The 22,569-nt window shown below is 32.0% G+C and overlaps 1 protein-coding gene across 1 annotated transcript in view; it reads left to right on the top strand.

Moving 5' to 3' along the window:
* The window catches only part of LOC133557139 (lutropin-choriogonadotropic hormone receptor-like), a 46,619-nt gene that overhangs the window by 15,055 nt on the left and 8,995 nt on the right, over positions 1–22,569 (top strand). Inside the window, exons 8-10 of the mRNA XM_061907383.1 lie at positions 68–142; positions 218–403; positions 22,454–22,569. The exon at positions 22,454–22,569 is cut by the window's right edge and continues 102 nt beyond it. Coding sequence (XP_061763367.1) covers positions 68–142; positions 218–403; positions 22,454–22,569 — 377 coding nt within the window. The remainder of the gene's footprint in view (positions 1–67; positions 143–217; positions 404–22,453) is intronic.

Here is a 22,569-nt window from a genome sequence, read left to right as displayed (position 1 = left end):
AGTCACGGCGGAAGTATGTCATACCCGGAGTGTCGGACACGTCAATAATCATGTTTGTCTCTCTGAGGTCTCTGAGAGGCAACAGACAACTTGCCTACATCCACCCCAACGCCTTTGAGGGTTCCAGCGACTTAGTGATGATGTAAGCAGGGATTCACTCCTCACTTTTAAGTCCTCCATTGTCCCACACTTTTTTTCTTTTTCCCTTGCCCTTCAGCGACGTCTCCCACACGGCGCTCGACACCCTGCCAGTCGCCATCCTGGGCCGACTCCAGTGGCTGACGGCGGAGTCGGCGTTCCGCCTGAAGGAGCTCCCCCCCCCGCGCTTGTACGGCAAGCTGCTCCACGCCCGGGTCACGTACCCGTCGCACTGCTGCGTCCTCCTCGGCCTGTACAAGAACAAGTAGGCTGCACACTGCACTCTGTGGAAAATGCAATATACACATTGAAACTTTTATTAGTAGATTGCACAGTACAGTACATATTCCGTACAATTGACCACTAAATGCTAACACCCAAATAAGTTTTTCAACTTGTTTTAAGTCGGGGTCCACGTCAAATATAAAATAGACAGTACCGTATTAAATTGAATACTTTTTGTTATGTAACGGAAGAAAATGCATTTTTGTCCTCAAAATTCCACATGCAATACCCCATGATGAAGACGTGAAATAGGTTGTTTTTTGGGTTTTTTCTAGAAATTTTAGCAAATGTATTTAAAATAAAAAAACTAATGAATAATAATAATGGATTAGATTTGCAAGCATGCAAATGTTAAATAAAATGCGTTCTTTAAAAAAAAAAAAAATTACGCTAATTTCACCATTTTTTAGCTCATTTTGCAACCATGCTAACGTTTTTTTTTTGGCAATTTTGCCGCCATACACATCCGAGTCACGCGCAGTGTTTCACTTTTTCCACTTTTTGTTGTGTAATGGAATACATGCATTTTTGTCCTCAAAATTCCACACACAATACCACATGATGACGACGTTAAAAAGTTGTTTTTGTTTTGTTTTTTTTTTAGAAATTTTAGCCAATGTATGTAAGATAAAAAAAACTAATAAATAATAATAATAGATTAAATTTGGAAGCATGAAAAGGTTAAATAAAATGCGTCCTTTTAAAAAAAAAAAAAATTAAGCTAATTTCACCTTTTTATTTTAGCTCATTTTACAACCTGGTATGTAACCACATGCTAACTTTTTTTTTAAGACAATTTTGCCGCTGTACACATTCGAGTCATGCGCAGTGCTACACTTTTTCAACTTTTTGTTATGTAATGGAAGAAAATGCATTTTTGTCCTCAAAATTCCACATACAATACCCCATGATGACGACGTGAAATAGGTTGTTTTTTGGGGATTTTTCTAGAAATTTTGGCAAATGTATTTAAAATAAAAAAACTAATAAATAATAATAATGGATTAGATTTGCAAGCATGCAAAGGTTAGATATAAAATGCGTTTTTAAAAAAAAAAAAAAATTACGCTAATTCCACCATTTTTTAGCTCATTTTGCAACCATGCTAACGTTTTTTTTTTGACAATTTTGCCACCATACACATCCGAGTCATGCGCAGTGCTACACTTTTTCAACTTTTTGTTATGTAACAAAAGAAAATGCATTTTTGTCCTCAAAATTCCACATACAATACCCCATGATGACGACGTGAAATAGGTTGTTTTTGGGGTTTTTTTTCTGGAAATTTTAGCAAATGTATTTAAAATAAAAAAAACTAATGAATAATAATAATGGATTAGATTTGCAAGCATGCAAAGGTTAAATAAAATGCGTTCTTTAAAAAAAAAAAAAAAAAAAAAAAATTAAGCTAATTTCACCATTTTTTAGCTCATTTTCCAACCATGCTTAAGTTTTTTTGACAATTTTGCCGCCATACACATCCGAGTCATGCGCAGTGCTTCACTTTTTCCACTTTTTGTTGTGTAATGGAATACATGCATTTTTGTCCTCAAAATTCCACACACAATACTACATGATGACGACGTGAAATAGGTTGTTTTTTGTTTTTTTTTCTAGAAATTTTAGCAAATGTATTTAAAATAGAAAAACTTAATGAATAATAATAATGGATTAGATTTGCAAGCATGCAAAGGTTAAATAAAATGCGTTCTTTTAAAAATAAAAAAAAATTAAGCTAATTTCACCATTTTTTAGCTCATTTTGCAACCATGCTAACGTTTTTTGACAATTTTGCCGCCATACACATCCGAGTCATGCGCAGTGCTACACTTTTTCAACTTTTTGTTATGTGACGGAAGAAAATGCATTTTTGTCCTCAAAATTCCACATGCAATACCCCATGATGAAGACGTGAAATAGGTTGTTTTTTGTTTATTTTCTAGAAATTTTAGCAAATGTATTTAAAATAAAAAAACTAATGAATAATAATAATGGATTAGATTTGCAAGCATGCAAAGGTTAAATAAAATGCGTTCTTTAAAAAAAAAAATTACGCTAATTTCACCATTTTTTAGCTCATTTTGCAACCATGCTAACGTTTTTTTTTGACAATTTTGCCGCCATACACATCCGAGTCATGCGCAGTGCTTCAATGTTTCCACTTTTTGTTGTGTAATGGAATACATGCATCTTTGTCCTCAAAATTCCACACACAATACCACATGATGAAGACGTAAAAAAGTGGTTTTTGTTTTGTTTTTTTTTAGAAATTTTAGCCAATGTATTTAAGATAAAAAAACTAATAAATAATAATAATAGATTAAATTTGGAAGCATGAAAAGGTTAAATAAAATGCGTCCTTTTAAAAAAAAAATTACGCTAATTTCACCATTTTTTAGCTCATTTTGCAACCATGCTAACGTTTTTTTTTGACAATTTTGCTGCCATACACATCCGAGTCATGCGCAGTGCTTCAATTTTTCCACTTTTTGTTGTGTAATGGAATACATGCATCTTTGTCCTCAAAATTCCACACACAATACCACATGATGAAGACGTAAAAAAGTGGTTTTTGTTTTGTTTTTTTTTAGAAATTTTAGCCAATGTATTTAAGATAAAAAAACTAATAAATAATAATAATAGATTAAATTCGGAAGCATGAAAAGGTTAAATAAAATGCGTCCTTTAAAAAAAAAAAAAATTAAGCTAATTTCACCTTTTTTTTTTAGCTCATTTTACAACCTGGTATGTAACCACATGCTAACTTTTTTTTTAAGACAATTTTGCCGCCATACACATTCGAGTCATGCACAGTGCTACACTTTTTCAACTTTTTGTTATGTAACGAAGGAAAATGCATTTTTGTCCTCAAAATTCCACACACAATACCCCATGATGACGACGTAAAATAGGTTGTTTTTTGGGTTTTTTCAAAAAATTTTAGCAAATGTATTTAAAATAAAAAAAACTAATGAATAATAATAATGGATTAGATTTGCAAGCATGCAAAGGTTAAATAAAATGCGTTCTTTAAAAAAAAAAAAAATTACGCTAATTTCACCATTTTTTAGCTCATTTTGCAACCATGCTAACGTTTTTTTCGACAATTTTGCCGCCATACACATCCGAGTCATGCGCAGTGCTTCACTTTTTCCACTTTTTGTTGTGTAATGGAATACATGCATTTTTGTCCTCAAAATTCCACACACAATACCACATGATGACGACGTTAAAAAGTTGTTTTTGTTTTGTTTTTTTTTTAGAAATTTTAGCCAATGTATTTAAGATTTAAAAAACTAATAAATAATAATAATAGATTAGATTTGGAAGCATGAAAAGGTTAAATAAAATGCGTCCTTTAAAAAAAAAAAAAAATTAAGCTAATTTCACCTTTTTTTTTTAGCTCATTTTACAACCTGGTATGTAACCACATGCTAACTTTTTTTTTAAGACAATTTTGCCGCTGTACACATTCGAGTCATGCGCAGTGCTACACGTTTTCAACTTTTTGTTATGTAACGGAAGAAAATGCATTTTTGTCCTCAAAATTCCACATACAATACCCCATGATGACGACGTGAAATAGGTTGTTTTTTGTTTTTTTTCTAGAAATTTTAGCAAAATGTATTTAAAATAAAAAAACTAATGAATAATAATAATGGATTAGATTTGCAAGCATGCAAAGGTTAAATAAAATGTGTTCTTTAAAAACAAAAACAAAAAATTAAGCTAATTTCACCATTTTTTAGCTCATTTTGCAACCATGCTAACGTTTTTTTTTGACAATTTTGCCGCCATACACATCCGAGTCATGCGCAGTGCTTCACTTTTTCCACTTTTTGTTGTGTAATGGAATACATGCATTTTTGTCCTCAAAATTCCACATACAATACCCCATGATGACGACGTGAAATAGGTTGTTTTTTGGGTTTTTTTCTAGAAATTTTAGCAAATGTATTCAAAATAAAAAAACTAATGAATAATAATAATGGATTTGATTTGCAAGCATGCAAAGGTTAAATAAAATGCGTTCTTTAAAAAAAAAAAAAATTACGCTAATTTCACCATTTTTTAGCTCATTTTGCAACCATGCTAACGTTTTTTTTTTTGGCAATTTTGCCGCCATACACATCCGAGTCATGCGCAGTGTTTCACTTTTTCCACTTTTTGTTGTGTAATGGAATACATGCATTTTTGTCCTCAAAATTCCACACACAATACCACATGATGACGACGTTAAAAAGTTGTTTTTGTTTTGTTTTTTTTTTAGAAATTTTAGCCAATGTATTTAAGATAAAAAAAACTAATAAATAATAATAATAGATTAAATTTGGAAGCATGAAAAGGTTAAATAAAATGCGTCCTTTTAAAAAAAAAAAAAATTAAGCTAATTTCACCTTTTTATTTTAGCTCATTTTACAACCTGGTATGTAACCACATGCTAACTTTTTTTTTAAGACAATTTTGCCGCTGTACACATTCGAGTCATGCGCAGTGCTACACGTTTTCAACTTTTTGTTATGTAACGGAAGAAAATGCATTTTTGTCCTCAAAATTCCACATACAATACCCCATGATGACGACGTGAAATAGGTTGTTTTTTGGGTTTTTTCTAGAAATTTTAGCAAATGTATTTAAAATTAAAAAAACTAATGAATAATAATAATGGATTACATTTGCAAGCATGCAAAGGTTAAATAAAATGCGTTCTTTAAAAAAAAAAAAAATTACGCTAATTTCACCATTTTTTAGCTCATTTTGCAACCATGCTAACGTTTTTTTTTAAGACAATTTTGCCGCCATACACATCCGAGTCATGCGCAGTGCTTCACTTTTTCCACTTTTTGTTGTGTAATGGAATACATGCATTTTTGTCCTCAAAATTCCACACACAATACCCCATGATGACGACGTGAAATAGGTTGTTTTTTGGGTTTTTTTCTAGAAATTTTAGCAAATGTATTTAAAATAAAAAAAACTAATGAATAATAATAATGGATTAGATTTGCAAGCATGCAAATGTTAAATAAAATGCGTTTTTTTTTTTTTTTAAATTACGCTAATTTCACCATTTTTTAGCTCATTTTGCAACCATGCTAACGTTTTTTTCGACAATTTTGCCACCATACACATCCGAGTCATGCGCAGTGCTACATTTTTTCCGCTTTTTGTTGTGTAATGGAATACATGCATTTTTGTCCTCAAAATTCCACACACAATACCACATGATGACGACGTTAAAAAGTGTTTTTGTTTAGTTTTTTTTTTTAAATTTTAGCCAATGTATTTAAGATTAAAAAAAACTAATAAATAATAATAATAGATTAGATTTGGAAGCATGAAAAGGTTAAATAAAATGCGTCCTTTAAAAAAAAAAAATTTAAGCTAATTTCACCATTTTTTTAGCTCATTTTACAACCTGGTATGTAACCACATGCTAACTTTTTTTTAAGACAATTTTGCCGCTGTACACATTCGAGTCATGCGCAGTGCTACACTTTTTCAACTTTTTGTTATGTAACGGAAGAAAATGCATTTTTGTCCTCAAAATTCCACATACAATACCCCATGATGACGACGTGAAATAGGTTGTTTTTTGGGTTTTTTCTAGAAATTTTAGCAAATGTATTTAAAATAAAAAAAACTAATGAATAATAATAATGGATTAGATTTGCAAGCATGCAAAGGTTAAATAAAATGCATTCTTTAAAAAAAAAAAAAATTAAGCTAATTTCACCATTTTTTAGCTCATTTTGCAACCATGCTAACGTTTTTTAACAATTTTGCCGCCATACACATCTGAGTCATGCGCAGTGCTTCACTTTTTCCACTTTTTGTTGTGTAATGGAATACATGCATTTTTGTCCTCAAAATTCCACACACAATACCACATGATGACAACGTTTTTTGTTTTGTTTTTTTTTTAAGAAATTTTAGCCAATATATTTAAGATAAAAAAAACAACAAATAAATAATAATAATAGATTAGATTTGGAAGCATGAAAACGTTAAATAAAATGTGTCCTTTTTGAAAAAAAAAAATGTTTTAAGCCAATTTCATCTTTTTTTTAGCTCATTTTACAACCTGGTATGTAACCACATGCTAACTTTTTTTTTAAGACAATTTTGCCGCTGTACACATTCGAGTCATGCGCAGTGTTTCACTTTTTCCACTTTTTGTTATGTAACGGAAGAAAATGCATTTTTGTCCTCAAAATTCCACATACAATACCCCATGATGACGACGTGAAATAGGTTGTTTTTTGGGGGGTTTTCTAGAAATTTTAGCAAATGTATTTAAAAAAAAAAAACTAATGAATAATAATAATGGATTAGATTTGCAAGCATGCAAAGGTTAAATAAAATGCGTTCTTTAAAAAAAAAAATTACGCTAATTTCACCATTTTTTATCTCATTTTGCAACCATGCTAACGTTTTTTTTTTTGACAATTTTGCCGCCATACACATCCGAGTCATGCGCAGTGCTTCACTTTTTCCACTTTTTGTTGTGTAATGGAATACATACATTTTTGTCCTCAAAATTCCACACACAATACCACATGATGACGACGTTAAAAAGTTGTTTTTTTTTGTTGTTTTTTTAATTTTAGCCAATGTATTTAAGATAAAAAAAAACCTAATAAATAATAATAATAGATTAGATTTGGAAGCATGAAAAGGTTAAATAAAATGCGTCCTTTAAAAAAAAAAATTTAAGCTAATTTCACCATTTTTTTTAGCTCATTTTACAACCTGGTATGTAACCACATGCTAACTTTTTTTTTAAGACAATTTTGCCGCTGTACACATTCGAGTCATTCGCAGTGCTACACTTTTTCAACTTTTTGTTATGTAACGGAAGAAATTGCATTTTTGTCCTCAAAATTCCACATACAATACCCCATGATGACGACGTGAAATAGGTTGTTTTTTGTTTTTTTTCTAGAAATTTTAGCAAAATGTATTTAAAATAAAAAAACTAATGAATAATAATAATGGATTAGATTTGCAAGCATGCAAAGGTTAAATAAAATGTGTTCTTTAAAAACAAAAACAAAAAATTAAGCTAATTTCACCATTTTTTAGCTCATTTTGCAACCATGCTAACGTTTTTTTTTGACAATTTTGCCGCCATACACATCCGAGTCATGCGCAGTGCTTCACTTTTTCCACTTTTTGTTGTGTAATGGAATACATGCATTTTTGTCCTCAAAATTCCACATACAATACCCCATGATGACGACGTGAAATAGGTTGTTTTTTGGGGTTTTTTCTAGAAATTTTAGCAAATGTATTCAAAATAAAAAAAACTAATGAATAATAATAATGGATTTGATTTGCAAGCATGCAAAGGTTAAATAAAATGCGTTCTTTAAAAAAACAAAAAAAATTAAGCTAATTTCACCATTTTTTAGCTCGTTTTGCAACCATGCTAACGTTTTTTTTGACAATTTTGCTGCCATACACATCCGAGTCATGCGCAGTGCTTCACTTTTTCCACTTTTTGTTGTGTAATGGAATACATGCATTTTTGTCCTCAAAATTCCACACACAATACCACATGATGACGACGTGAAATAGGTTGTTTTTTGTTTTTTTTTCTAGAAATTTTAGCAAATGTATTTAAAATAGAAAAACTTAATGAATAATAATAATGGATTAGATTTGCAAGCATGCAAAGGTTAAATAAAATGCGTTCTTTTAAAAATAAAAAAAAATTAAGCTAATTTCACCATTTTTTAGCTCATTTTGCAACCATGCTAACGTTTTTTGACAATTTTGCCGCCATACACATCCGAGTCATGCGCAGTGCTACACTTTTTCAACTTTTTGTTATGTGACGGAAGAAAATGCATTTTTGTCCTCAAAATTCCACATGCAATACCCCATGATGAAGACGTGAAATAGGTTGTTTTTTGTTTATTTTCTAGAAATTTTAGCAAATGTATTTAAAATAAAAAAACTAATGAATAATAATAATGGATTAGATTTGCAAGCATGCAAAGGTTAAATAAAATGCGTTCTTTAAAAAAAAAAATTACGCTAATTTCACCATTTTTTAGCTCATTTTGCAACCATGCTAACGTTTTTTTTTGACAATTTTGCCGCCATACACATCCGAGTCATGCGCAGTGCTTCAATGTTTCCACTTTTTGTTGTGTAATGGAATACATGCATCTTTGTCCTCAAAATTCCACACACAATACCACATGATGAAGACGTAAAAAAGTTGTTTTTGTTTTGTTTTTTTTTAGAAATTTTAGCCAATGTATTTAAGATAAAAAAACTAATAAATAATAATAATAGATTAAATTTGGAAGCATGAAAAGGTTAAATAAAATGCGTCCTTTTAAAAAAAAAATTACGCTAATTTCACCATTTTTTAGCTCATTTTGCAACCATGCTAACGTTTTTTTTTGACAATTTTGCTGCCATACACATCCGAGTCATGCGCAGTGCTTCAATTTTTCCACTTTTTGTTGTGTAATGGAATACATGCATCTTTGTCCTCAAAATTCCACACACAATACCACATGATGAAGACGTAAAAAAGTGGTTTTTGTTTTGTTTTTTTTTAGAAATTTTAGCCAATGTATTTAAGATAAAAAAACTAATAAATAATAATAATAGATTAAATTCGGAAGCATGAAAAGGTTAAATAAAATGCGTCCTTTAAAAAAAAAAAAAATTAAGCTAATTTCACCTTTTTTTTTTAGCTCATTTTACAACCTGGTATGTAACCACATGCTAACTTTTTTTTTAAGACAATTTTGCCGCCATACACATTCGAGTCATGCACAGTGCTACACTTTTTCAACTTTTTGTTATGTAACGAAGGAAAATGCATTTTTGTCCTCAAAATTCCACACACAATACCCCATGATGACGACGTAAAATAGGTTGTTTTTTGGGTTTTTTCAAAAAATTTTAGCAAATGTATTTAAAATAAAAAAAACTAATGAATAATAATAATGGATTAGATTTGCAAGCATGCAAAGGTTAAATAAAATGCGTTCTTTAAAAAAAAAAAAAATTACGCTAATTTCACCATTTTTTAGCTCATTTTGCAACCATGCTAACGTTTTTTTCGACAATTTTGCCGCCATACACATCCGAGTCATGCGCAGTGCTTCACTTTTTCCACTTTTTGTTGTGTAATGGAATACATGCATTTTTGTCCTCAAAATTCCACACACAATACCACATGATGACGACGTTAAAAAGTTGTTTTTGTTTTGTTTTTTTTTTAGAAATTTTAGCCAATGTATTTAAGATTTAAAAAACTAATAAATAATAATAATAGATTAGATTTGGAAGCATGAAAAGGTTAAATAAAATGCGTCCTTTAAAAAAAAAAAAAAATTAAGCTAATTTCACCTTTTTTTTTTAGCTCATTTTACAACCTGGTATGTAACCACATGCTAACTTTTTTTTTAAGACAATTTTGCCGCTGTACACATTCGAGTCATGCGCAGTGCTACACGTTTTCAACTTTTTGTTATGTAACGGAAGAAAATGCATTTTTGTCCTCAAAATTCCACATACAATACCCCATGATGACGACGTGAAATAGGTTGTTTTTTGGGTTTTTTCTAGAAATTTTAGCAAATGTATTTAAAATTAAAAAAACTAATGAATAATAATAATGGATTACATTTGCAAGCATGCAAAGGTTAAATAAAATGCGTTCTTTAAAAAAAAAAAAAATTACGCTAATTTCACCATTTTTTAGCTCATTTTGCAACCATGCTAACGTTTTTTTTTTGACAATTTTGCCGCCATACACATCCGAGTCATGCGCAGTGCTTCACTTTTTCCACTTTTTGTTGTGTAATGGAATACATGCATTTTTGTCCTCAAAATTCCACACACAATACCCCATGATGACGACGTGAAATAGGTTGTTTTTTGGGTTTTTTTCTAGAAATTTTAGCAAATGTATTTAAAATAAAAAAACTAATGAATAATAATAATGGATTAGATTTGCAAGCATGCAAATGTTAAATAAAATGCGTTTTTTTTTTTTTTTAAATTACGCTAATTTCACCATTTTTTAGCTCATTTTGCAACCATGCTAACGTTTTTTTCGACAATTTTGCCACCATACACATCCGAGTCATGCGCAGTGCTACATTTTTTCCGCTTTTTGTTGTGTAATGGAATACATGCATTTTTGTCCTCAAAATTCCACACACAATACCACATGATGACGACGTTAAAAAGTGTTTTTGTTTAGTTTTTTTTTTTAAATTTTAGCCAATGTATTTAAGATTAAAAAAAACTAATAAATAATAATAATAGATTAGATTTGGAAGCATGAAAAGGTTAAATAAAATGCGTCCTTTAAAAAAAAAAAATTTAAGCTAATTTCACCATTTTTTTAGCTCATTTTACAACCTGGTATGTAACCACATGCTAACTTTTTTTTAAGACAATTTTGCCGCTGTACACATTCGAGTCATGCGCAGTGCTACACTTTTTCAACTTTTTGTTATGTAACGGAAGAAAATGCATTTTTGTCCTCAAAATTCCACATACAATACCCCATGATGACGACGTGAAATAGGTTGTTTTTTGGGTTTTTTCTAGAAATTTTAGCAAATGTATTTAAAATAAAAAAACTAATGAATAATAATAATGGATTAGATTTGCAAGCATGCAAAGGTTAAATAAAATGCATTCTTTAAAAAAAAAAAAAAATTAAGCTAATTTCACCATTTTTTAGCTCATTTTGCAACCATGCTAACGTTTTTTAACAATTTTGCCGCCATACACATCTGAGTCATGCGCAGTGCTTCACTTTTTCCACTTTTTGTTGTGTAATGGAATACATGCATTTTTGTCCTCAAAATTCCACACACAATACCACATGATGACAACGTTTTTTGTTTTGTTTTTTTTTTAAGAAATTTTAGCCAATATATTTAAGATAAAAAAAACAACAAATAAATAATAATAATAGATTAGATTTGGAAGCATGAAAACGTTAAATAAAATGTGTCCTTTTTGAAAAAAAAAAATGTTTTAAGCCAATTTCATCTTTTTTTTAGCTCATTTTACAACCTGGTATGTAACCACATGCTAACTTTTTTTTTAAGACAATTTTGCCGCTGTACACATTCGAGTCATGCGCAGTGTTTCACTTTTTCCACTTTTTGTTATGTAACGGAAGAAAATGCATTTTTGTCCTCAAAATTCCACATACAATACCCCATGATGACGACGTGAAATAGGTTGTTTTTTGGGGGTTTTTCTAGAAATTTTAGCAAATGTATTTAAAAAAAAAAAACTAATGAATAATAATAATGGATTAGATTTGCAAGCATGCAAAGGTTAAATAAAATGCGTTCTTTAAAAAAAAAAAATTACGCTAATTTCACCATTTTTTAGCTCATTTTGCAACCATGCTAACGTTTTTTTTTTTGACAATTTTGCCGCCATACACATCCGAGTCATGCGCAGTGCTTCACTTTTTCCACTTTTTGTTGTGTAATGGAATACATACATTTTTGTCCTCAAAATTCCACACACAATACCACATGATGACGACGTTAAAAAGTTGTTGTTTTTTGTTGTTTTTTTAATTTTAGCCAATGTATTTAAGATAAAAAAAACCTAATAAATAATAATAATAGATTAGATTTGGAAGCATGAAAAGGTTAAATAAAATGCGTCCTTTAAAAAAAAAAATTTAAGCTAATTTCACCATTTTTTTTAGCTCATTTTACAACCTGGTATGTAACCACATGCTAACTTTTTTTTTAAGACAATTTTGCCGCTGTACACATTCGAGTCATTCGCAGTGCTACACTTTTTCAACTTTTTGTTATGTAACGGAAGAAATTGCATTTTTGTCCTCAAAATTCCACATACAATACCCCATGATGACGACGTGAAATAGGTTGTTTTTTGTTTTTTTTCTAGAAATTTTAGCAAAATGTATTTAAAATAAAAAAACTAATGAATAATAATAATGGATTAGATTTGCAAGCATGCAAAGGTTAAATAAAATGTGTTCTTTAAAAACAAAAACAAAAAATTAAGCTAATTTCACCATTTTTTAGCTCATTTTGCAACCATGCTAACGTTTTTTTTTGACAATTTTGCCGCCATACACATCCGAGTCATGCGCAGTGCTTCACTTTTTCCACTTTTTGTTGTGTAATGGAATACATGCATTTTTGTCCTCAAAATTCCACATACAATACCCCATGATGACGACGTGAAATAGGTTGTTTTTTGGGTTTTTTTCTAGAAATTTTAGCAAATGTATTCAAAATAAAAAAACTAATGAATAATAATAATGGATTTGATTTGCAAGCATGCAAAGGTTAAATAAAATGCGTTCTTTAAAAAAAAAAAAAATTACGCTAATTTCACCATTTTTTAGCTCATTTTGCAACCATGCTAACGTTTTTTTTTTTGGCAATTTTGCCGCCATACACATCCGAGTCATGCGCAGTGTTTCACTTTTTCCACTTTTTGTTGTGTAATGGAATACATGCATTTTTGTCCTCAAAATTCCACACACAATACCACATGATGACGACGTTAAAAAGTTGTTTTTGTTTTGTTTTTTTTTTAGAAATTTTAGCCAATGTATTTAAGATAAAAAAAACTAATAAATAATAATAATAGATTAAATTTGGAAGCATGAAAAGGTTAAATAAAATGCGTCCTTTTAAAAAAAAAAAAAATTAAGCTAATTTCACCTTTTTATTTTAGCTCATTTTACAACCTGGTATGTAACCACATGCTAACTTTTTTTTTAAGACAATTTTGCCGCTGTACACATTCGAGTCATGCGCAGTGCTACACGTTTTCAACTTTTTGTTATGTAACGGAAGAAAATGCATTTTTGTCCTCAAAATTCCACATACAATACCCCATGATGACGACGTGAAATAGGTTGTTTTTTGGGTTTTTTCTAGAAATTTTAGCAAATGTATTTAAAATTAAAAAAACTAATGAATAATAATAATGGATTACATTTGCAAGCATGCAAAGGTTAAATAAAATGCGTTCTTTAAAAAAAAAAAAAATTACGCTAATTTCACCATTTTTTAGCTCATTTTGCAACCATGCTAACGTTTTTTTTTAAGACAATTTTGCCGCCATACACATCCGAGTCATGCGCAGTGCTTCACTTTTTCCACTTTTTGTTGTGTAATGGAATACATGCATTTTTGTCCTCAAAATTCCACACACAATACCCCATGATGACGACGTGAAATAGGTTGTTTTTTGGGTTTTTTTCTAGAAATTTTAGCAAATGTATTTAAAATAAAAAAAACTAATGAATAATAATAATGGATTAGATTTGCAAGCATGCAAATGTTAAATAAAATGCGTTTTTTTTTTTTTTTAAATTACGCTAATTTCACCATTTTTTAGCTCATTTTGCAACCATGCTAACGTTTTTTTCGACAATTTTGCCACCATACACATCCGAGTCATGCGCAGTGCTACATTTTTTCCGCTTTTTGTTGTGTAATGGAATACATGCATTTTTGTCCTCAAAATTCCACACACAATACCACATGATGACGACGTTAAAAAGTGTTTTTGTTTAGTTTTTTTTTTTAAATTTTAGCCAATGTATTTAAGATTAAAAAAAACTAATAAATAATAATAATAGATTAGATTTGGAAGCATGAAAAGGTTAAATAAAATGCGTCCTTTAAAAAAAAAAAATTTAAGCTAATTTCACCATTTTTTTAGCTCATTTTACAACCTGGTATGTAACCACATGCTAACTTTTTTTTAAGACAATTTTGCCGCTGTACACATTCGAGTCATGCGCAGTGCTACACTTTTTCAACTTTTTGTTATGTAACGGAAGAAAATGCATTTTTGTCCTCAAAATTCCACATACAATACCCCATGATGACGACGTGAAATAGGTTGTTTTTTGGGTTTTTTCTAGAAATTTTAGCAAATGTATTTAAAATAAAAAAACTAATGAATAATAATAATGGATTAGATTTGCAAGCATGCAAAGGTTAAATAAAATGCATTCTTTAAAAAAAAAAAAAAATTAAGCTAATTTCACCATTTTTTAGCTCATTTTGCAACCATGCTAACGTTTTTTAACAATTTTGCCGCCATACACATCTGAGTCATGCGCAGTGCTTCACTTTTTCCACTTTTTGTTGTGTAATGGAATACATGCATTTTTGTCCTCAAAATTCCACACACAATACCACATGATGACAACGTTTTTTGTTTTGTTTTTTTTTTAAGAAATTTTAGCCAATATATTTAAGATAAAAAAAACAACAAATAAATAATAATAATAGATTAGATTTGGAAGCATGAAAACGTTAAATAAAATGTGTCCTTTTTGAAAAAAAAAAATGTTTTAAGCCAATTTCATCTTTTTTTTAGCTCATTTTACAACCTGGTATGTAACCACATGCTAACTTTTTTTTTAAGACAATTTTGCCGCTGTACACATTCGAGTCATGCGCAGTGTTTCACTTTTTCCACTTTTTGTTATGTAACGGAAGAAAATGCATTTTTGTCCTCAAAATTCCACATACAATACCCCATGATGACGACGTGAAATAGGTTGTTTTTTGGGGGGTTTTCTAGAAATTTTAGCAAATGTATTCAAAATAAAAAAACTAATGAATAATAATAATGGATTTGATTTGCAAGCATGCAAAGGTTAAATAAAATGCGTTCTTTAAAAAAAAAAAAAATTACGCTAATTTCACCATTTTTTAGCTCATTTTGCAACCATGCTAACGTTTTTTTTTTTGGCAATTTTGCCGCCATACACATCCGAGTCATGCGCAGTGTTTCACTTTTTCCACTTTTTGTTGTGTAATGGAATACATGCATTTTTGTCCTCAAAATTCCACACACAATACCACATGATGACGACGTTAAAAAGTTGTTTTTGTTTTGTTTTTTTTTTAGAAATTTTAGCCAATGTATTTAAGATAAAAAAAACTAATAAATAATAATAATAGATTAAATTTGGAAGCATGAAAAGGTTAAATAAAATGCGTCCTTTTAAAAAAAAAAAAAATTAAGCTAATTTCACCTTTTTATTTTAGCTCATTTTACAACCTGGTATGTAACCACATGCTAACTTTTTTTTTAAGACAATTTTGCCGCTGTACACATTCGAGTCATGCGCAGTGCTACACGTTTTCAACTTTTTGTTATGTAACGGAAGAAAATGCATTTTTGTCCTCAAAATTCCACATACAATACCCCATGATGACGACGTGAAATAGGTTGTTTTTGGGGTTTTTTCTAGAAATTTTAGCAAATGTATTTAAAATTAAAAAAACTAATGAATAATAATAATGGATTACATTTGCAAGCATGCAAAGGTTAAATAAAATGCGTTCTTTAAAAAAAAAAAAAATTACGCTAATTTCACCATTTTTTAGCTCATTTTGCAACCATGCTAACGTTTTTTTTTAAGACAATTTTGCCGCCATACACATCCGAGTCATGCGCAGTGCTTCACTTTTTCCACTTTTTGTTGTGTAATGGAATACATGCATTTTTGTCCTCAAAATTCCACACACAATACCCCATGATGACGACGTGAAATAGGTTGTTTTTTGGGTTTTTTTCTAGAAATTTTAGCAAATGTATTTAAAATAAAAAAAACTAATGAATAATAATAATGGATTAGATTTGCAAGCATGCAAATGTTAAATAAAATGCGTTTTTTTTTTTTTTTAAATTACGCTAATTTCACCATTTTTTAGCTCATTTTGCAACCATGCTAACGTTTTTTTCGACAATTTTGCCACCATACACATCCGAGTCATGCGCAGTGCTACATTTTTTCCGCTTTTTGTTGTGTAATGGAATACATGCATTTTTGTCCTCAAAATTCCACACACAATACCACATGATGACGACGTTAAAAAGTGTTTTTGTTTAGTTTTTTTTTTTAAATTTTAGCCAATGTATTTAAGATTAAAAAAAACTAATAAATAATAATAATAGATTAGATTTGGAAGCATGAAAAGGTTAAATAAAATGCGTCCTTTAAAAAAAAAAAATTTAAGCTAATTTCACCATTTTTTTAGCTCATTTTACAACCTGGTATGTAACCACATGCTAACTTTTTTTTAAGACAATTTTGCCGCTGTACACATTCGAGTCATGCGCAGTGCTACACTTTTTCAACTTTTTGTTATGTAACGGAAGAAAATGCATTTTTGTCCTCAAAATTCCACATACAATACCCCATGATGACGACGTGAAATAGGTTGTTTTTTGGGTTTTTTCTAGAAATTTTAGCAAATGTATTTAAAATAAAAAAACTAATGAATAATAATAATGGATTAGATTTGCAAGCATGCAAAGGTTAAATAAAATGCATTCTTTAAAAAAAAAAAAAAATTAAGCTAATTTCACCATTTTTTAGCTCATTTTGCAACCATGCTAACGTTTTTTAACAATTTTGCCGCCATACACATCTGAGTCATGCGCAGTGCTTCACTTTTTCCACTTTTTGTTGTGTAATGGAATACATGCATTTTTGTCCTCAAAATTCCACACACAATACCACATGATGACAACGTTTTTTGTTTTGTTTTTTTTTTAAGAAATTTTAGCCAATATATTTAAGATAAAAAAAACAACAAATAAATAATAATAATAGATTAGATTTGGAAGCATGAAAACGTTAAATAAAATGTGTCCTTTTTGAAAAAAAAAAATGTTTTAAGCCAATTTCATCTTTTTTTTAGCTCATTTTACAACCTGGTATGTAACCACATGCTAACTTTTTTTTTAAGACAATTTTGCCGCTGTACACATTCGAGTCATGCGCAGTGTTTCACTTTTTCCACTTTTTGTTATGTAACGGAAGAAAATGCATTTTTGTCCTCAAAATTCCACATACAATACCCCATGATGACGACGTGAAATAGGTTGTTTTTTGGGGGGTTTTCTAGAAATTTTAGCAAATGTATTTAAAAAAAAAAAACTAATGAATAATAATAATGGATTAGATTTGCAAGCATGCAAAGGTTAAATAAAATGCGTTCTTTAAAAAAAAAAAATTACGCTAATTTCACCATTTTTTATCTCATTTTGCAACCATGCTAACGTTTTTTTTTTTGACAATTTTGCCGCCATACACATCCGAGTCATGCGCAGTGCTTCACTTTTTCCACTTTTTGTTGTGTAATGGAATACATACATTTTTGTCCTCAAAATTCCACACACAATACCACATGATGACGACGTTAAAAAGTTGTTTTTTTTTGTTGTTTTTTTAATTTTAGCCAATGTATTTAAGATAAAAAAAAACCTAATAAATAATAATAATAGATTAGATTTGGAAGCATGAAAAGGTTAAATAAAATGCGTCCTTTAAAAAAAAAAATTTAAGCTAATTTCACCATTTTTTTTAGCTCATTTTACAACCTGGTATGTAACCACATGCTAACTTTTTTTTTAAGACAATTTTGCCGCTGTACACATTCGAGTCATTCGCAGTGCTACACTTTTTCAACTTTTTGTTATGTAACGGAAGAAATTGCATTTTTGTCCTCAAAATTCCACATACAATACCCCATGATGACGACGTGAAATAGGTTGTTTTTTGTTTTTTTTCTAGAAATTTTAGCAAAATGTATTTAAAATAAAAAAACTAATGAATAATAATAATGGATTAGATTTGCAAGCATGCAAAGGTTAAATAAAATGTGTTCTTTAAAAACAAAAACAAAAAATTAAGCTAATTTCACCATTTTTTAGCTCATTTTGCAACCATGCTAACGTTTTTTTTTGACAATTTTGCCGCCATACACATCCGAGTCATGCGCAGTGCTTCACTTTTTCCACTTTTTGTTGTGTAATGGAATACATGCATTTTTGTCCTCAAAATTCCACATACAATACCCCATGATGACGACGTGAAATAGGTTGTTTTTTGGGGTTTTTTCTAGAAATTTTAGCAAATGTATTCAAAATAAAAAAAACTAATGAATAATAATAATGGATTTGATTTGCAAGCATGCAAAGGTTAAATAAAATGCGTTCTTTAAAAAAACAAAAAAAATTAAGCTAATTTCACCATTTTTTAGCTCGTTTTGCAACCATGCTAACGTTTTTTTTGACAATTTTGCTGCCATACACATCCGAGTCATGCGCAGTGCTTCACTTTTTCCACTTTTTGTTGTGTAATGGAATACATGCATTTTTGTCCTCAAAATTCCACACACAATACCACATGATGACGACGTTAAAAAGTGTTTTTGTTTAGTTGTTTTTTTTTTATTTTAGCCAATGTATTTAAGATTAAAAAAAACTAATAAATTATAATAATAGATTAGATTTGGAAGCATGAAAAGGTTAAATAAAATGCGTCCTTTAAAAAAAAAAAAATTTAAGCTAATTTCACCATTTTTTTTAGCTCATTTTACAACCTGGTATGTAACCACATGCTAACTTTTTTTTAAGACAATTTTGCCGCTGTACACATTCGAGTCATGCGCAGTGCTTCACTTTTTCCACTTTTTGTTGTGTAATGGAAGAAAATGCATTTTGTCCTCAAAATTCCACATACAATACCCCATGATGACGACGTGAAATAGGTTGTTTTTGGGTTTTTTCTAGAAATTTTAGCAAATGTATTTAAAATAAAAAAAACTAATGAATAATAATAATGGATTAGATTTGCAAGCATGCAAAGGTTAAATAAAATGCGTTCTTTAAAAAAAAAAAAAAATTAAGCTAATTTCACCATTTTTTAGCTCATTTTGCAACCATGCTAACGTTTTTTTTGACAATTTTGCTGCCATACACATCCGAGTCATGCGCAGTGTTTCACTTTTTCCGCTTTTTATTGTGTAATGGAATACATGCATTTTTGTCCTCAAAATTCCACACACAATACCACATGATGACGACGTTAAAAAGTTGTTTTTGTTTTGGTTTTTTTTAGAAATTTTAGCCAATGCATTTAAGATAAAAAAATAAATAAATAATAATAATAATGAATTAGATTTGCAAGCATGCAAAGGTTAAATAAAATGTGTCCTTTTTGAAAAAAAAAATGTTTTAAGCTAATATCACAATTTTTTAGCTGATTTTGCAACCTGGTACGTGACTCATGCTAACTTTTTTTTTTAAAGACAATTTTGCCGCTGTACACATCCGAGTCATGCGCAGTGCTTCACTTTTTCAACTTTTTGTTATGTAACGGAAGAAAATGCATTTTTGTCCTCAAAATTCCACACACAATACCACATATCCTTTCTTATGAAGAGAAATGACCTCCTCTCTTGACTTCTTTGACCACTCCCTGGACTTCACCATGTTGCAAATACACCATTGACCATCTACAACAGGGGTAGGGAACCTATGGCTCTAGAGCCAGATGTGGCTCTTTTGATGACTGCATCTGGCTCTCGGATAAATCTGAGCTGACATTGCTTAACAGGATAAGTAATAAATAATTCCACTTGTAATCATAGTGTTAAAAATAACATTCAAAATATAAAACAATCTCATGCATTTTTATGTTCAAGAAGTTGCGTTAATGGTAAGAAGTAATTTATTTATTATTGGTTAGTGTTGGGCTTGCCCTCCTGGGGGTTCTTCAGACCGCCAAGAACCGACATGAGAGCCTGTTTTAGGGTCAAATATTGTTGTTTTTTTTCAATTAGTCTCTCAGTTGCTTTCCAGCAATTGTCTTTTTCTATTTCGTCCTCACTCGCGCTCTGGCTCCAGCCCCAACCCTGTCTCTCTTCCTGGCTGCTGCTTATAACAGAGCGACAGGTGATTAGATAAAAAGGCCCAGGTGGGCCATCTACGCACCTGTCACTGATTTTGAGGCCGGACCTGGCAACATCCCGCTTTGCTGCAGGCCTGCAGGCCACGCCTCCTCCACAGTTTGCTTCAGAATAACAATGTTATTACAAAGAATAAGAGACCGATTATACTCCGGAAATGTTGGTCTTACTTAAAAATGCACGCGTTTGTGTTCAGTGTTAAAAAAAAATGTATATATGGCTCTTAGGGAAATACATTTGAAAATATTTGGTTTCTTGGCTCTCTCAGCCAAAAAGGTTCCCGACCCCTGGTCTACAAGAAGCTGAGCATCACCGTCTTTTTCAATCAGTTTAATTGTTGCTCGTTATGGTTCTAATCACATCTACAGGTGCTTTCAACACCTGATTGAAAAGACCTTATTCAAATTCTGTTCTTAAGAGTTATGATCTTCAAGGGGTTGAATCATTTTGTCAATGAGATATTAAGAGAAATGTCCTTTTTTTGGTATTTTGTAAAATACAGTGTCCCAATTTAAGTTGCATTTGTCTATTTGACACATCTTTATTTGATATGACTAGAAACAAAACGGTCGTGGAACTGTGGACCAGCTCTATACTCTGGGCAGGGTTCTTGAGGGTGCATGGGAGTTTGCCCAACCAGTCTACATGTGCTTTGTGGACTTGGAGAAGGCATTGGACCGTGTCCCTCGGGAAGTCCTGTGGGGAGTGCTCAGAGAGTATGGGGTATCGGACTGTCTTATTGTGGCGGTCCACTCCCTGTATGATCAGTACCAGAGCTTGGTCCGCATTGCTGGCAGTAAGTCGGTCACGTTTCCAGTGAGGGTTGGACTCCGCCAAGGCTGTCCTTTGTCACCCATTCTGTTCAGAACTTTTATGGACAGAATTTCTAGGCGTTGAGTGGATCCGGTTTGGTGGCCGCGGGATTAGGTCTCTGCTTTTTGCAGACGATGTGGTCCTGATGGCTTCATCTGACCGGGATCTTCAGCTCTCACTGGATCGGTTCGCAGCCGAGTGTGAAGCGACCGGAATGAGAATCAGCACCTCCAAGTCCGAGTCCATGGTTCTCGCCCGGAAAAGGGTGGAATGCCGTCTCCGGGTTGGGGAGGAGACCCTGCCCCAAGTGGAGGAGTTCAAGTACCTAGGAGTCTTGTTCACGAGTGAGGGAAGAGTGGATCGTGAGATCGACAGGCGGATCGGTGCGGCGTCTTCAGTAATGCGGACGTTGTACCGATCCGTTGTGGTGAAGAAGGAGCTGAGCCGGAAGGCAAAGCTCTCAATTTACCGGTCGATCTACGTTCCCATCCTCACCTATGGTCATGAGCTTTGGGTCATGACCGAAAGGATAAGATCACGGGTACAAGCGGCCAAAATGAGTTTGGGTCTCTCCCTTAGAGATAGGGTGAGAAGCTCTGCCATCCGGGAGGAACTCAAAGTAAAGTCGCTGCTCCTCCACATGGAGAGGAGCCAGATGAGGTGGTTCGGGCATCTGGTCAGGATGCCACCCGAACGCCTCCCTAGGGAGGTGTTTAGGGCACGTCCAACCGGTAGGAGGCCACGGGGAAGACCCAGGACACGTTGGGAAGACTATGTCTCTCGGCTGGCCTGGGAACGCCTCGGGATCCCTCGGGAAGAGCTAGACGAAGTGGCTGGGGAGAGGGAAGTCTGGGCTTCCCTGCTTAGGCTGCTGCCCCCGCGACCCGACCTCGGACAAGCGGAAGATGATGGACGGGTGGATAGAAACAAAATACGGAATAAATGTCCAACTTGCTAAAACACCAAAATTGTGTGGGGGTTGAATCATTTTGATCACAACTGTAGATAAAAAAAACAATTAGTAAAAATAGTCATAATAGGGTATTGTGTGTAGCATTTTGAGGACAAGAATGAATGTATTCTATTTTGGCTTGAGGCTGTAACTTAACAAAATGTGGAAAAAGTGGAGCGCTGTGAATACTTTGCGGACACACTGTATGCTAACAGCCCGGCTACATTATTGCACTTGTTAGCTACTTCATCCTGCACTACATGAAGTATTTTTGTCCTAAAACAATGAGACGGAAAAGTTTCTATTTCGGGTCCCTAAACTGTGCTCCAAGATCATTTGATATTCAAGACAATTCCCTGTTGTTCCTTCAAAGCGGCTTTTATCTTCCGTAACAAAGAAGCTATTTATTGCCGCCACTTAATCCTGGAAGAGAGACTTTTTTTTGTTGTTTTTAATGTATTATTTCTTTTTGTGTTGATGTCAGTTCCGTGTGGCATCCCCTGTGCTCCCACCCCAAAGCACGGGACGATGCCGCCTTCTTCCAAGCCCACTGCGTCAACATCAGCACCAACTGCACCCCCTTGCCGGACGCCTTCAACC

This window comes from Nerophis ophidion, linkage group LG08 (assembly GCF_033978795.1).
Source record: "Nerophis ophidion isolate RoL-2023_Sa linkage group LG08, RoL_Noph_v1.0, whole genome shotgun sequence".
In the NCBI taxonomy this organism is placed as follows: Eukaryota; Metazoa; Chordata; class Actinopteri; order Syngnathiformes; family Syngnathidae; genus Nerophis; species Nerophis ophidion.
The sequence above is the reverse complement of the archived record's forward strand: the minus strand, read 5'-3'. Positions and strand labels throughout refer to the sequence as shown.